At 31.8% G+C, this 17,676-nt stretch overlaps 1 protein-coding gene and 1 long non-coding RNA gene across 2 annotated transcripts in view; one reads left to right on the top strand and one right to left on the bottom strand.

The window, feature by feature from the left end:
* The first annotated feature begins 7,472 nt into the window (after positions 1-7,472).
* The window catches only part of serp (chitin deacetylase-like protein serp), a 47,175-nt gene continuing 36,971 nt past the window's right edge, over positions 7,473-17,676 (top strand). Inside the window, exon 1 of the mRNA XM_023161753.2 lies at positions 7,473-7,629. Within this exon, the coding sequence (XP_023017521.2) occupies positions 7,578-7,629 (52 nt within the window). The 5' untranslated portion in view covers positions 7,473-7,577. The remainder of the gene's footprint in view (positions 7,630-17,676) is intronic.
* LOC111506631 (uncharacterized) lies at positions 10,064-12,202 on the bottom strand. Its single transcript, XR_012468067.1, has 3 exons — positions 12,106-12,202; positions 11,886-12,047; positions 10,064-10,490 (listed from the first exon to the last, which is right to left on the bottom strand). It is a non-coding gene; the product is annotated as an uncharacterized lncRNA (long non-coding RNA).

Below are 17,676 nucleotides of genomic sequence, written 5' to 3'. Positions count from 1 at the left end.
CCCAAGGAATATTCATAAAATATTCGGGATACTCATAGTTTATTGTAGGAATATAAAATAGGGAATCACCATAGAATATTCTTCAAATTTATTTTATGAATATCCTAGGAATATTTGGAATATTCCAAGAATGTGACGAGTATATGCTATTAGGGATATACTCGTGCACCAAAATGCATATACTTACATGCAAGATACACACAAGTAATAAAATACATAATATTCATAAACAAATATATTTCAAAAACAATATACACTGAAATATTTGCCGTTTCTACCAATATTAAAAATACAAAATTTAATTCGAGATATTTATGCATTGAATAAAATATTCCTGAATATTGTCATATTACAAATATTAGAAATGTATTTAAATTAGGATGTTCCTATTCTCAAAAAAATTATACTGAAAAATATACTAAAATAACAACTCTGTGAAATCATCAGCGCTAATTGAAAAATAATAAATACATCATTTCATTGAAGAAAAAAATGTATTGCATCAAGAAATGAGCGAGATATAGGTTCCTCACTTCAAAAAATAAACTCACAAATGAAGTATTTTAAATGAGTGGTATGGATGAGTTCTTCAATGAATTTTACTCACTTAAAGTTATCCAAACTTTGCTCACCAGAAGAGTTTTCCTGATATTTGTCCAACATTAACGTTCCTGCCATGTCAACCGCCATGTTAAATCAAATGTCGATTTCAACGCAAAGCTGTCAAGCGTTGTCTGTCGCGCGCTACACTTCAATTGACCAATGAGAAACGTCCAATAGTTCACTTCCCCATTTCTCTGTTACCAGGATTTGTTGCTTTGTAATTGAATAAGTTCAAATACAAAAAGACAAATAGGATGAGAATAAACCGATTTATTGATGCAATTGGTTCATTTTTTGGTCCATTCGAATTTCTTTGTCGTTTCCAACAATTGCAGTTGGAGCAATTCGTCAGAATCTTCGCGTTAAGTTCAAAAAGTTAGGTTATGCATTCGATTAAAATCTTCAAATATTTTTGTTTTTAATAATATTGAATTATTTGAATAAGTTATCATAAGATAATTCAAAATTCCAGTAATACATATCTGTGTGTCTGTTTAAAATAATAAATACATATAAATAATACATATAATACAATATTCCAAAATATACCGTGGGGATATATTCTAAGAATATACCATAGGTATGGTGTATTCGATCGACAATATTCTTAGAATATTCATGGGAGAATTATCCATTTATAGATATTTTATGCACATTCTTTCGGGAAAAATCCTGCCATATTCATTCAAGCATATTCTATGAATATTCTAAAGGCATGTATATATTCCAAGAATATTCTTTGAATATCTGGAATATATATAGCTATTCTATGAAGTGAAGTGTAACAACTATCAATGAGAACTCTGTGAGCAAATCAAATAAATGTCGTTTCAAAGCTAGCTTGATTTGAAGAATGCATTCAAATAAGAACTACTATTTGAAAAAGCCAACATCTGAAACACTATTTAGGTTAGGTATAGGGAACCCAGAAATAAAATGAAAAATAACTGAATTTTTTATTGTTCAGACTAAAAAAATACAGGGTGTTCTATTTGCAATTACAAAGTTATCTTTATCCAAAATTATAAAAAAGTGAAAATGGTTTTTGAACATGCTGTATAATATTTAGAAACGAGTTTATTCAAAAACAAAATAGCCCAAAACCTCTTTTATGCTTGGCCAGAATTCTGAGGGATGATTTCATAAATTTCGATGTTCATCAGTTCCAATTGTACCTAGCATTTTCATAAAAAAAAATCAATAACTCGAGAATGGTTATAGTTAGGTCAGTGACGGCTCGTGCATAGGAGAACAGGGAAGGCTTAAGTCATATAGACTATATACACACAGAAAAGCCCGCCGGAGGCGCGAACATTTTAATGTTGTTGCACACTTTGCTTAATACTAAATTTAGGGCATGGGCATGACAATGCGTAAAAAGTGCATGAGGAGCTATGGACTTTATTTTAGTTTTAAACCATTTAAATAGCAGGCCATGACCGCAGCCCCATCATAGGTTTGCGCAATTAACTTTTGCCTAAACTTATAGGTGTCACACGTACGAAATAAAAAATTAAACAAATCCTTAATAATATATGCCACACTGATAATAAGCTCATTTTGGATGGTTTTTGAAGTGCCCGAAAAAACGCTACCCTTTAAAAAAGTGCCAAATTGTGAATCATCTTTGCCCCATAACACGAGGTAAATTTTTTAAATCGGAGTATCTTTTTTTAGACCACGTTTGGTATTCGGTTTGTACGGAAAATAAAAAACAGGGCCAACAAAAAAGTTTTTCTCGTTTAATGGAGCCGGTTAACCAATCGCATTTATCGTACCAACTAATATTAAATCCTCGATTTTGTCGATTATCTGACGATTTAATTGAAATTAAATTTGGTTGAGGCCTTCCCAGAGTTTTAATAATGTAAAATTTATTATCATAAGATGAAGACTTAGAATTATTTGTCAGCAACCAATCGACTATATCGTCAGATTTTTTAATTTCGTCCAACTTATCCATAATAAATGGAAAAAAAAACTTACCGAAAGTGAAAACCTGAAAACACCTTGAAATTGAAAGAAAACACTTTAAAACACATTAAACATATTACCAAAAAGCACTGCTATAATACAATACTGTCTGTTTTATACACAAATATTATCAAGAAACACTAAAACGATTTACCGGAATATTTTTTAGTTCCGGTCCGTCACAGTATCCCGTCCGAATAATTAAATAAAAAACAAACGCAGTCGTACACTAACGGAGACCAACTGGAGGCTAGCCTCTTCTGACGCTATAATTTCTGCAACTGTAATTACAAATCGGGACGTATGTCGCTGGTTGGATCGGACTCGTGGAGCCTGTGTTTTTTAAAGCGGTTGGAGGCTTGGCTCCTTTACAACGTATGGCATTTATTATTTCGGGTTGATAGTTTATTCGTTATTCGTTCATGGGCGGTGCGTTTGAGTTTTGTTGATGCAGGATACAGTGTGGTACGTACTACGTAGTGAGTGACAGTGTTTTTCGGGCACATTATGTATTTATATTAAAAATTGATGGTAAAGTAATGATACCCAAGCATTTTTAGAAAAAAATAATCATAATTATTTGTCAATATCTGTTAATTTATTGCGATGAATAGCCTCAAATTTTATGGGGAGGCTAAGCCTCCATTGCCTCCTCTGACGAGCCGCCGCTGAGTTAGGTACATAGTACCTTGAATATTACTGGAGTTTTTTCCCAACACCAAATCGTTATTTTTGACACCTCGACACGTGTTTCGATAACCAAGTGATCATCTTCAAAGAGAAAGATTAAAACTAAGAACTAGTGCGAGCTAATCCTATTTATGCTATAAAGGTAATCAATACAGGTAAACCATCCAGGCGTACCAACCATACAGGTATACCAACCTAAATTAATTTTACAATTTTGCCTTATCTATTATTTTACAATATATGTTTATATAAAACGATTTTCAGTTATAGTCCGTTCATAATTTGTCGATAGCACAAAATGAGGGCCCAAGTCATAAAACGGTCGTAAAACTCGTAAAATCATAGGCGGAGGTTCCTGAGGTGTTTATTCATTAAATATAAAGCTTCAGTTTATATTCGAAACTTGCCTTGAAAGGGTGAAGTTATTACGAACGAAAATAATTTTTGGTTTAGTACATTTTTTAATCGCATTTAATTTACGGCTCGTTGGTGTTTCGGCGTCTACGGCAGTAGTTAACGTCTCTAATATTTATTTTGCGAATTTTGTGCAGTGCGTGAGTAACTTTTTTTCATATTCCTACAAACATATACGTACCTTTCGTTCCTGTATGTTTTGTTTGATTGCTTGCGATGGCTTCGTCATCATCATCAACATCATCAAGTTTTACACCGGTACTTTTGCGTACAGTCAGTAAGTCTGTCTATTCACCAAGAGAGAAGACTATTGTTTTGAACGTTCACGATGCTCTGGTTTCTCAGAATCCCACAAACACAATTCAGAACATAATCAAGAGTTGTGCCAACATGACGGGCGTAGGGGAGTCAACAATATATAAGTTCCTATCAGAAAGAAAAAAAAGGTATAGCTAACCCAAATACAAACGAATACTTAAGAGGGGGAGAAAACCTATTGAAATTGATGAATTTGCCAAAAATGGTATTCGAAGGAAAATTCACGAATTTTTTTACAAAAAAGAAATACCCAACTTAAACAAAATTTTACAAGAAGTTAGAGACGACCCGGATTTGCCTCATGTCGGACGAACCAAATTGTGGCAAGTTTTAAAAGAATTAAATTTCCGGTGGGAGAAATCAGACCGAAAATCACTTTTGATTGACCGGGAAGAGATAATATGTTGGAGAAAAAAGTATCTAAGATCTATACGAAAATTTCGGGCTGAAGGAAGGCCAATTTACTATCAGGACGAAACGTGGGTAAACGCAGGTCATACTCTCACAAAAATTTGGACAGATAAAAATATATCAAGCTCCAGGCAAGCCTTTATGGAAGGTTGGTCTACTGGTATTTCCCCAACCTCTGGTAAAGGCAGTAGAATAATAGTTTCTCACATTGGCAGTGAAAAAGGATTTGCTAAGCATGGTTTGTTGGAATTTGAATCCAAAAGCACAAAAGACTATCACGAGGAGATGACAGCTGATGTTTTCGAAGAGTATTTTGAGCAGATGATTGAACATATACCACCAAACTCAATTATAGTATTAGATAATGCACCTTATCATTCACGACTAGTTGAAAGACTTCCAACGACTGCGTGGAAGAAACAGGATATCATTGACTGGCTGCGGAATAAGTCCCTGCCTTACGAAGATGGAATGGTTAAAGCAGAACTTTTAAAAATTGCCTGGCAACACAAATCTAAGTTCAAGAAATACGTAGTTGACAAAATGGCGGAAAGACAAAACATCACAGTCCTTAGACTTCCACCCTACCACTGCGAATTAAATCCAATTGAACTCATTTGGGCACAAATGAAAAGCTATGTGGCATATAAAATACAAGCTGTACCTGAATTGTTATATGAGTCTTTACAACATATTACAGAACAAAATTGGCAAGATGCAGTAAGACATGCAATAGAAGAAGAACAAAAAATGTGGGATCTTGACAATATAATTGATGCGACTGTAGAGACACAACCGCTAATTATTAACCTGCAAGACGACTCGGATTCCGAAGATGATCCTGTTTATTTTGAATTTGAATAGTTTTGTAAGTAATTGTAGTTTATATCATTTAAAAATAGGTATTAATTAAATAAATGTATCTTTTACAAATTGCAAGTAACTTATTATTTTTGAATAAAATAAAGAAATTTTTTTAAAATAAAAATACAGTTTACAGTACCTACAGTTTAAGAATATTAATATATTTATTTATTTAAAGTAACTAATGTTTTAATCATATACTCTACGACACTGGTCACTCATTTCCACTCAAAATACCTACATAATCGGATTAAAAGTTTTATAGCTGTATTGTATTTCTTCAGATACAAGGTGGGTTAGTCGAAAACATCTTAAACTGCCAGTTTTAGTTTGGTTTTTTTTATTATATCATATTAGCTGTCCTCTCGGTATTTCAGTTCTCTAATGAGGGTCAAACTTGCAGTGAGCTATCAACAAATTATGAACGGACTATAGGTATATAAAAATTAATTCCACAGTATTGCCTATCCAAATTTATTTTTGCAATGTGTTCTAATGTAGTAATCAGTAAACCCAACAATATTATTATATTTTTTTCAACAAGCTATATGCTCTTTGGTATAGGTCCGTCATCGTTATTCATATTATTGTGTTTACTTATTTCTACACTCTCATAGGCATCTAGTTGCCTGTTTTTGTTAACTTGTCTAACTAATCTTAATGAACTAAAGTCTATGGAATGGTTTTGTTGCAAAATATGATGGGCGACTGCTGATTTTTCAGGTCTTCCATATTTCAAGTGTGCTATATGTTCCTTATATCTTACTTTAATAGATCTTTTTGTCTGTCCATAATATTTTGCATCGCAGTCCTTACATTCAATTTCGTAAATTCCAGACTTTTCTGAATTCTCGACTTTGTCTTTTGGACTTCCCAAAAGACACTGTAGTGTATGACTTGTTTTAAAACACTAGTAATATTCATTACAGGTTCCAAACAGTGCATCATAAGTACATAGTACCTTGTATGAAATCATATAATTTTTGGTAAAATTTTACTTTATGGGATACCCACGGATTTTCGCGATTTTTTCTGTGATGATACTACGTGATGGTAGGAATTCAGAACACTTTTTATTTTTTGTCGGACTCAATTAGTTTCCGAGATATAGCCTGCCAAAGTTTGTATGATGTCATATTTTACATTTTCTTTAAGCAATAAACGATTGCAATTCACATATTTTTTATTCAACACATCTTTTTCCATATAATCGCACTTTTTCTATCCCTTTTCATTCACTTATTGCCAAGTTTTTTGAAATTAGATTGAAATTCCATAAGTCAACCTAACCTAACCCGGCCTAATACCTATAACTCAGTCTAACCTTACTTTATAATTTAAAAAAACTATGTATCCTCAACATCTAATCTGACCTCCAAATTCCAAAAGGAACGTATTTTCGAATATTTACTTTAGTAAAAACCATCTTTCCTCAACATGTAACCTGACCTCCGAATTCTAAAAGGAACGTATTTTCGAATTGTGAAACTTAATGCAATTCATAAAAAGTGATTTGTGTGCACCTGACAAATTATGGAATTTCATTCTGATTTCAGGAAACTCGACACTGAGTGATTGAAAGGGATAGAAAAAGGTGCGATGCTATGGAAAAAGTTGTGTTTAATAAAAAAATATGTGAATTGCAATCGTTTATTGCTTTTAAAGAAGGTAAAATATGACGTCATACAAACTTTGACAGGTTATATCTCGAAAACTAATTGAGTCCGATAAAAAATAAAAACTGTTCTGAATTCATACGATCATGTATCATCCCTGAAAAAATCGCGAAAATCCGTGAGTATCCCATAAAGTATAATTTAGCCTTATTTTTTCATGACCTACGAAAATACAAGGTGTTCCTTTTGAAAAAAGACAACTTTGATATGTCACACTTTTCTGAGCCACCCTGTAGACTCCAAAATAATTTTCTTCTGCAGCCTTAATCAATTTACATATAATGAAATAAAGGAGAAATTCCCCATTAAAATAATGGTTTGATTTTTGATTTACCGGGACCGTGTCGTTATGGGGTGCCCCACCCTGTATACTGTGATTATGAAAAAAATAGCAATTAATCTGAAAATCGGGTTGATTTAATAAGAATTTTTCTCCGAATTCCGGGACATCTCAGAAGATAACCTCATCTCATCATACTCCGGAGAGTTCTTCGGACTACAGGTGGAATGACACGGATTGCGGGGGGTTCATTAATGTATGCCGAGTATAAAAGCTGAAACCTGCGTTACGGACAGACTGTAAGAGTTCTCCTTCACAGTGTTGTGCTTTCAGTTGATGAAAGTGCCATGGCGTGCTATACAGCAACGCTAATTCTGGTTACCTTAATTGTTTCGAACGGTAAGTCGAATTTATTATTTTACCGCAACAAATTCATACAATAAGTGCCTAAGTCACAAAAACCGAAGACAAAAGAATGTTTTGGAACTTTCATTCGATACACAAGACACAGTAGTGTTAATTCGAAAGCTTTCAGACGAATATTACGTAAGAATAATGATAATTTCACATTTATGACGAAAGCAAACATAATCATTATTATTGTTTCAAAGAATAGTTGCTGGTGACATCACCAAATTGAGTTGTACTAAAAGCAAAAGCAGCTGTCAAAGTACGTTCACTATTGAGGTGAATATTTTCCAAGAACGACGGAATTTCTTATTAAATCTGCAAATGATGAAGAATTTCATGTCATGAACAACAAGACATGGGTTCTCTCAAGGCTGTATTCGTTGCAACGGTGTTTGGAACTATTATAAGTAATGAACGTGAAAGTTTCTTGTGGTTGGAGCAGCATTGAGAAAGATTAGGAGTGTACTCAACAACGATTTCCCATATACACGAGGCTGTGCTGAATCCGAAAGTGAAATCCCAATTCATGTAAACAGTGGAATGGGATGTTCAGATTGAAGGTTATTGAAGATCCAACCGGATCTAAAAGTGTTAGATAATACTTTCGATTTTTTTCGTATACCTAGATAATACAAATGAGGAATATGGAGTTAGTTTTCAGTATTTATTGTGTTCGTTGTATTTCAGAATACAGATGTATGAAACCACACATCTTATATCGTTTTTCAGAATCCAGTTTCAACCAAGTACTCTCCAACAAATGATTTTGAATATCAAAAATTTTTCAGTTGTTCCACCCTAAATAATAGCCCCGATATCATCCACCATATCTGATTTTTAAAAAAGGGTAATATAATATTTTAAATTCGATGCTCGGAGTTGTTTTATTGTTGAAACATTTTTGTTATTCACAGATTCAAAATACACATCTGTGATTTTTGTCAAATGATCAGTTCGATATTGAATAGTCAATCAATGTATATCCACTTTTTGAAATCACTAATACCTACACCTACTCGTCAATACACATACATTCCTCATTTACAAAAAGCCAAATTATATTTATGAAAGTAATAACTTTTAAATCTCAGAATGATTCGAGAATAATTGCAAAACACTTGACAGCCTGCTTTTCTCGGAGTTTTATTTACAACTCTATCAAATAATATGCCTTGCTCATATTGTTTTCCCTTTGTCCCACTTTTCTGTATGTTTTGCTATATCATTTACCTTTTTTTTTCTTTGTTTTACAAAGATTCATGAACTTCCCGCTTATTAGTGTATACTACGTAATTATTTTTATATTTCTCTATAATACATGCTATCCAGTAGGTCAAGTTGTAAAACAGCGAGGCGTAACTTCGCCCTTTCATTGATTTTTGTATCTACTTTTTCTTTATAAACAATGTATGTCAACGAATAAAGCCCATTTACTATTATTATTATTATTTATCTTGGTAGCATTGAATTCAGTTTTTTATCAGTATACTTGTGAAAGACAATTTTGTACAACTCATACAAAGTTTTGATTTTTATAGGAGGGTAATTATTTTTGTGTGAGAATGAGTTTAAATAATTGAAATGTAGTTATTAAAAGTCCAACCAGCGTTGTGAAAGTGGGTAATTGCAAATAAACAGTTTTATTTATTAATCTGAATACCAGATTTTTTTAATATTAGTAGCGAACAATGAAATAAAAAACCTAGAACCTAGTCGTTCAATACTTTTTGATTTGTTTTCTTATTATTTATGTTTCAATATTATCGATTTAGTTTCTGGTGTTTCTAGTCATTTACTATACTTTTAATTTCCACCATATTTAAAATTTATTCTTGAAATTTCATGAATTTTTGGAATTTAAATATTTTTCACTTTGAAGAAAAGAGAAATGAAACTACTACCACTTAGTAACGGCTACATCCATCAATTTATTTTTCACTTTCATCACTACTAGGTACTATTTTCATCTATTTTTCAAAAACCAGATTTGTTCATTATTTTCAAGGAAACCCTGTATAACGTCGATATAATAAAAAAAAAACAGAATAAATATTTTATTGAAGTCATCAAATTATTACTAAGAAATACACATCATTTTGTATATTTTTTTCAAACATTATACAAAATTTACATCGATTTAGTTTCTGGTGTTTCTAGTCATTTACTATACTTTTGATTTCCACCATATTTAAAATTTATTCTTGAAATTTCAGGAATTTTTGGAATTTAAATATTTTTTACTTTTATTACTACTATTTTCATCTTTTTTTCAAAAAGCAGATTTGTTCATTATTTTCAAGGAAACCCTGTATAACGTCGATATAATAAAAAAAAACAGAATAAATATTTTATTGAAGTCATCAAATTAATACTAAGAAATACACATCATTTTGTATATTTTTTTTAAACATTATACAAAATTTACATCGATTTAGTTTCTGGTGTTTCTAGTCATTTACTATACTTTTAATTTCCACCATATTTAAAATTTATTCTTGAAATTTCATGAATTTTTGGAATTTAAATATTTTTCATTTTAATTACTACTATTTTTCTCTATTTTCAAAATTGTTCATTATTTTCAAGGAAACCCTCTATAACGTCGATGTAATAAAAAAACGAGAATAAATGTTTTCAAATAATTACTCAGTAATACACGTCATTTTGTACATTTTTTAAAACATTTACAAAATTTACACAATCTCTTATTTCTAATGGCAACTTATTATAATTTTGCACACCCTTATAGAATAATTGATTTTGTTCAAAACTTGTGTTGTTTCTTAATTTATCATTATTTTAAGTCTAAATGCAATAATTCCACTCTTGGATGCGATTTATAAAAGGATCTGAAAGAAAAAAACTCCGGATGAAAATTAACGAAAATTATGTTTTCTTCAAGTAATAAGTCCACCATAAACTTTTGGAAGTCTAGACTGAAGATTTTCATGTCAATGAAATTTTATATCAATTCTGTTTCATTACTGAGAACCTGGAAGTGATTTCGAATTCGAGTGAAAGTAATCAGGTTCAATTCAATGCCACAAAAACCCAGGCATCGGTTTTTATCAAGAAGATAAATGTCTCCAAAACTGATATAATAATGTCAGGTCAGAAAATTCGTTGGGGGTTAAAATTGACAACAATATGTTTTGGCACAATCATGTCGTTGGAATTGCAACGACTGTTTCTTAAAAGCTTACCTTTTTTTAAACCAATTACCCCTAAAATAGATTCCCTTTTCAATATTCTTTTATTCATTTTCGACTTCCTAAAATGAATATCTAAATATGCTTTCTGAAAGATTGATCAAAACCACATTTTTATATTCACAAGGGTAAAAATACTACACAATCATTCAATATTGACTCTCCTGTGTAACTGTAAATGATAATAAGGAGTTTATTCAGCTATAAAGCTACTTAATACAAATATCAACAAGCACAATACAAACAGATCATTATAATTGGTTAATAATATGCTTTATAGAATTATATTATTTTCAAGTAAAATCTGTATAAGGTCGATATGATGAAAGAAAAAAACTAGAAAGGATATTTGAAAAATTTATCAAATTATCACTTAGAAATCGATGTTATTTTGTACAAAAATTTAACACATTTTAGAAAACTTTTGTATTCTTGATAAAAGTCCACTTTTTCTAGCAATTTTTCCTGAAATATATGTTACATGTTCATTGTTCAGTGAGCTTCATGAAAATACAACTAAATATTGAAATTTGAAATTCCCTGTTACATAAATCAATGTGTCATCTGCAAATAGTTGAATTTTACAATTTTTTATGATTTTAGAAATATCATTCATGTATAGAATGAATGATAGGGGTCTCAAAACAAACCCTTGTGAAACACCATGTCTCGTTGAGATATTATTTGAGATTCTATCTTTGATTTGTATCAGTGATTTCCATTCCGTACAATTTTTTGAGAAGAATTTCTTTATTAAAAGTTTCCAAGCTCTTTTGAGATCTAAAAATAAAATACCAACAATTTTACCTTCATCAATCAATGAAAGCAAATCACTATTGAACATAAAAGACTTACTGTCCAAATGTCCGTCACCGTAAACATAAGTTTTTTATTGTTACTGTTAAAAGAGTTTTTATCCCCTATTGTCTTACGAAAACTAGCAGATACTCATAGTGTTTTCAATAATTATTTAAATATATGAGTGAAATCAACTATATACAATTAACAGGAACTAATCAAGGGGTTGTTACCTACCTAATGATTGATTGAATTTCTCAACAGACTATTGATCATCGGGGAGACAATGGGTAATCTCAACCAAGCGTCACTCGGCAAATCAAAATGATTATTTAATAGATATCCAAATGAAATTCCTTGACTAGACAAGCTATTAGAATAACTTTGGCTTCTAAAAATCTTTAGAGAAAACAGCAAGGTAATCAACTTTCACAATATCACATGTCCGATCACTTACGTGTTTAAATTTCTACCATTCGGTTTTAAGACTCGTTTAAAATTCATTTTGTGTTCAATTGGAATCAACGCCTCCTGCTCGACTCGACTCGACTATAAAAATTGAAATCACGTGGAATGTCACTACGGGAATAATATTATACAGGGTGTCAATTTGAAAACTTCGCACCCTTAATATCTTCTTTCCAGTTGACAATAAGAAGAATAGGTTTCCGGTTGTAAGTGGAGTCGCTAAAACATGCACTGTTAAATGACAGTTGACACTGACGGAAGAACAGAGATGTTGGCATTGACTAGATATGTGCATGCAATTAAGAACTATAAAATATAATATTAATGCTGTATATTATTATAAATGAGTATGTAAATGAAGCTTGTGAATAGCATTCATAGTGTGATGAATGATAACACATGGCGCAGTCGGTAGGATTATTTCGATTAAATCCATCTGGGCTTCTGTTTTATTTATAAATGAGTATGTAAATAAAACTTGTGAATAGCATTCATAGTCTGGTAAATGATAACAGAGATACCCTGACGTTTTATTTTTTGATGAGCAGTTTCCGAAAAATAGCGTTCTAAACTTACACATTCAATTAGGATATGCCTGTTCTGAGATGACTGGTTTCAATGAAAATTGCTGGAAGATTAGGTGGCACCGTTTCAACCCTTGAATGACAGGACTAAATTCATTACACGTGGGATTTTTCATTTGTTGGTTATTGTTCTTTTACAAAATGAAATTTAATTTGCGAATAAATTCAAAAATAAAGTCTACCTTCGCTTATCTTATAAACTGTTCGAAATGTCTTCCATTTTGCTCTAAACAGTAATAAATTCTGTTTTAGAACTCCCCTCTAACATTACGGAAATCACCACTAGGAATTAACTGGCATGTTGCTGTAATTCGTCCTTTAAGTTTTTCAATATCAAAAGGTTGTGTTTTATGAACAACGGATTTGAAATGCCCACAAAGAAAGAAATCTAAGTGTGTTAAATCCGGTGATCTTGGAGGCCATTCAACTGCTACCCTTCTGCGCCAATCCATGTATCCAGAAATATCTCGTTTAACCACTGTCGGACGGAAAGATAATAATGAGGTGGAGCACCGTCCGGTTGGAAATGTAACAGATCCCCCTGCAAAAGTTCATTACCTTCTGCATGCATTTGAGTTTCTAGCTCGTGAGTTATAAGAGGATCGCTAGTCTCTTCAAGCATTTCAAGTTACAGATTGCCAGTCAAGTTTTTGTAGGGTTTTTCCTACAACTATTTAGTTTAGAAACATTTTATTTCTTTATTGATTTTTATTTTGGATTACAAATTTTTATTAGAAAATTAACTTTCCATAACTGCATTATCGAACAGTCGTCCAAAATATCTATCTGCTTGGATTTTTATGTTAAGTCTTTCATTTTTCGTATTTCCTCATTGCATATCATATTTCCTCTCGAAACGAAAGTTTATTGCCGAAAAACAGATGATTATTATTTAGAACGAGTAGGTGTTTCGAGTAGGTACTAATCGTTAACACTCTTATCGATTTAGACAAAGAATTCGGGCCCAAGTGGTTGACCCTTTTGACTATATTTATGACCCTGACCAGTGGTGATTTTTCAAGAGATACTGGAAAAACATTTTTTAGCCGATGTATTCATTCTGTTCTGAGATTTCGGCTTCAGGTTTCTTATTCAGGTGTTTCCGCCGAGAACTAAACCCGCTTTACAGTATCCTCGCTGATCGAGAAAAGACTTAGCGTTAATTCCTCGAGGTTACCCTGTAATTATCTTTTTCGTGTTTCGTTTGTCATTGTGTTTTGCGCTAATAAATTTTTATCGTTGAATAAGCTGAGTAATAATTCACCTATCACCAGTCCCGACATTTTCTTCCAGGAATAATGGACCAATAATGACAATATGTGGGTTTTTGTCACTCCAATAGCAACACTTTTGTCTATTAGCATTGCCATTTAGAAAAAATAAACATTCATCGCTGAAACAGATGTTTAACAGAAGATTAGGGATGGTATTGACTCGATGAGATATGATATCACAAAACTCTATTCTTCTGTCATAATCATCCATGAGGAGTTCTTGAAGAATCTGCGTTTTATGAGGATGAAATGCATGCATTTTCAATGCTTTTCTTACAGTCTCGCGTGATATTCCCGTCTGTTCTGATACTGATCGTAAGGAGCCAAATTTGGGAACCAATTTTTTGCCCGAAAACAGAAATATTTTACAGGAGAAGTAGCAAAAAGGACGGATATCTGTACATTTTCTGCGATGAGAGATGGAAATTCCGCATTTACTGAACAAAACATCTACAATTTGCTATAAGACTACTTTTTGATGTGAATCAATTGGAGCTAATGGCTAATGTTACCCCCAATGAAGGGTTGGAACGGTACCACCCAATATTCTTACCAGTACTAGTCAAACTACTACTTTTGTTAGTTTAGAACGCAATTTTTCGGAAAATGCTCATTAAAAAATAATGAGTCAGGGTGCCATTGGAAGCAGAATTGAACGCCAATCAAAATAATGTGCCACTTGACCCCCTTCCCATTTAAAATTCTAAGGGTAACGTCGTCTACCCTTCCTAGGGGATTGAACCACGAGAGCTATAAATAGTCCTTGAAAGTGTCCCTCTTGACTATAAAATTGACCTGTTTTTCGATTCCTCATATTGTTTACTGAAAGGGGGATATTAAGGGCGGGAAGTTTTTAAATTGACACCCTGTATGTTTGCCAATCTAGTAGTTCTTGTTCTGTGAAAAACCATGGGTACAATAATGTAAATCGATTGGTTTCAGTCAATCGAAGAAATTGTGGTGTTTAAATATTATTGAAATAAAAAAATGAGAGGTAATTTATTCAATCAGCCTTGATCATTTCCATTGAAAAATAGTCACAAACCGAAACAAGGTCATATTCCGAAGATGATAATTATACAAGTCCTAACCATCAAGAAGTTATAAGTTAATTATTGTAAGAATAAGTAGTAACGTTTCGACAAAAAAAAATTGCCAAATGTCCGTCACCGTAATGAAAGTTTTTTAGGGATTCCGAAAAGAAATGAAGATTTTGATATCTGAAAAGAGTTACATTTCTTCCCATATACACAAATGTATACGATTTGAGCAACAATACAACGATAATAATGATGATTATCATTATAATAAAACAGATGCATTAGATATTTTGCCGTGGCAAAAGTATTGCGGTTTTATGCCAGTGATTCATAAGAATGTCATACTTTTTTATTTTTTACATCTGTATGAAGTTTGTAATTGTAACATTCAGTTTTATTCAATATTATGACATACTTGCCTGTAGAAAATTTTGGGAAAGCGTGTACTGCCAAATAATTTTTTGTACTATTCATTTGCTTCAGTTGATTTATAGATTATGTGTATAGTTAGTACTAGAGAAAGGTAAACATGTAGTATTAACTGAGTGATTTCAGTGAAGATTATTTCGTCGTGTTTGTTTTTGAATATATGATTGAAATATTTTCAAATCATATATTTTGGATCCAGCTAAGTTCTGATAGAAATGTTTTATGATATATTCTTCAAACGATATTTTTTGTGGAAAACTCAATATTTTATAATGTTTTCCTGGGTTTATAACCTTTCACAATCTGAAAGAATAAAAGATGAATTATATTATTGCGTAATATAAACTACTGGAAAGTCCAATTAGTCAGTAACGTGCATTCATAAATTTTGCCTGCAAATTGAAAAAAAACAGAAAAACAAATCAATTGAGAAAATTGAACTGATACTTAGGTTTCTTGAGCAGATTCTCTATAGATTTATCTTTCATTTTTTCAGATTCTTCAATCAGAATCGTCTTCCATTAGCTTCCGATTAGGTATCATTTTTATAGCATTTTATTTTCTTTTAATATGTTTACTACCGATGTATGGTTAACATTGAATGTAGTGGATGCCTGTCTACTCGATGTGTGTGGGTTTTCCTCAAACTTAAGCATCACATCAAATTTGAGTTCATCACTCATTGCATTGGCAGCTGCTTTTTTATCTGTCCCACATGACCAAGCTTGCGAAACTGCTTCCCTATTTTGCTTATTGTTCTTTGAGATATGCGCGGTAAATCAGGAAATTTCTCATGAAATAGGCGAGCTACTTCCTGTTGTGTTTGGATTTCATCTCCATAACCAATTATTTGTAAAACTTTCTTATTATTCGTTTGAAGTCATTTCTTTGGATTTATTTGTAAAACTGTTGTCAGTTTGTCAGACTTGAAGTTAACGAACTTTAAACTTAAATTAAAATACTGACATGTAATGTTGTAACATACAAAACAAGTTGACAAGGCGTTTTAAAATAACATTGCTACGGAAATTATTTACAGTTTTTTGAAGAATACTATCTAAAAAGAACATTGCTATGGTTTTAGATTACTTTCTTATCACCAATACCTCAACATGAAATAAATTTTGAGTATATTGCAATAAGTTTTTAGGGTATTTTATCGAATTTCGGTAACCACAAGATTTTAGTTTATTTTATTTCAATTGTTGCAATAAACTTGAAAGCGACAACATTTTTGAATAAAGAATGAAGAGATCTTTCAAACGATATATCACAAGCCTACACTTCTCATTTGAAAAATTGGGGGTTTCACCTGTCATTCAACAGGGGTTGAAGGTGGGGTGGAATTTTTACGTTGAAGAATGTCAAATTATAATTTAAATTTGACTTGTTTCGGGATTTTGTTAAAATATGTGCTTTAACCGAAATAATGAATTTATTTCATTTGGTTTTTTCACACCGTATACTATAATAACCTTATTTTAATTGTTGAATTGTACATGAAACGATAATATGAAACTGAATTTTCCTGAACCACCGTCCAAATTCAACTTCCTCATATGCTGACATGAAAATAATCCAAACAATACTAGGTCGCTGAAAGAACGATAGTTGGAAATTTCAGCAATCATTCAATGATACATCTCAACATATTTATTAGAAATAGCATTGATGATTTTGTCAGTAGGAGAAAAGTAAATCTGGTTTTTTTAAAATTAAATCTGTAAAAATATTGCTCCGTTGTCAGAACGTCAGAGTAGTTCTGTAAGCTAGAGGGAGGTAATTGAATAGTAAGTGCCTTATTACTGTTGGTAATATTAAAATAGTTGAAAATAGGTGGGTCGGGCTATTAGTTCGAAATTATTATACCCACAGCTGTGAAGGTTAGGGTACCTAAAAATAATAACATGAATTTAATATCAGTAGCGCTATCTGGGTGTTAGCCTACGAAATTTTCAGCCTATAGTAGTAAAATGAAATGTTATTCAATAAATCCACCAGAAAGTGGTGAATTCAATGTTTATTTGTTTGATATCGAATAAAATCAACCACTTATGTATCTCATTGGAAAATATTTCATAACATTTGCTATGTTGTCTGTCTTCGAAATAATTTGAAACCACAAAGTAAACAATTGAATTTGCATTTATTGGATTTCATCTTTCACCTAATCCTTCACATAACAGCGAGTAGAGAGTGGAATTATGAAATTTCATGGTTAGAGCATAAAAAT

This window comes from Leptinotarsa decemlineata, unplaced genomic scaffold, assembly GCF_025532065.1.
Source record: "Leptinotarsa decemlineata unplaced genomic scaffold, Ldec_3_MD MMD2_tig00026374_RagTag_RagTag, whole genome shotgun sequence".
Lineage (NCBI taxonomy): Eukaryota > Metazoa > Arthropoda > Insecta > Coleoptera > Chrysomelidae > Leptinotarsa > Leptinotarsa decemlineata.
Note: the sequence above shows the minus strand (reverse complement) of the source record. Positions and strands in the feature narration are given on the sequence as shown.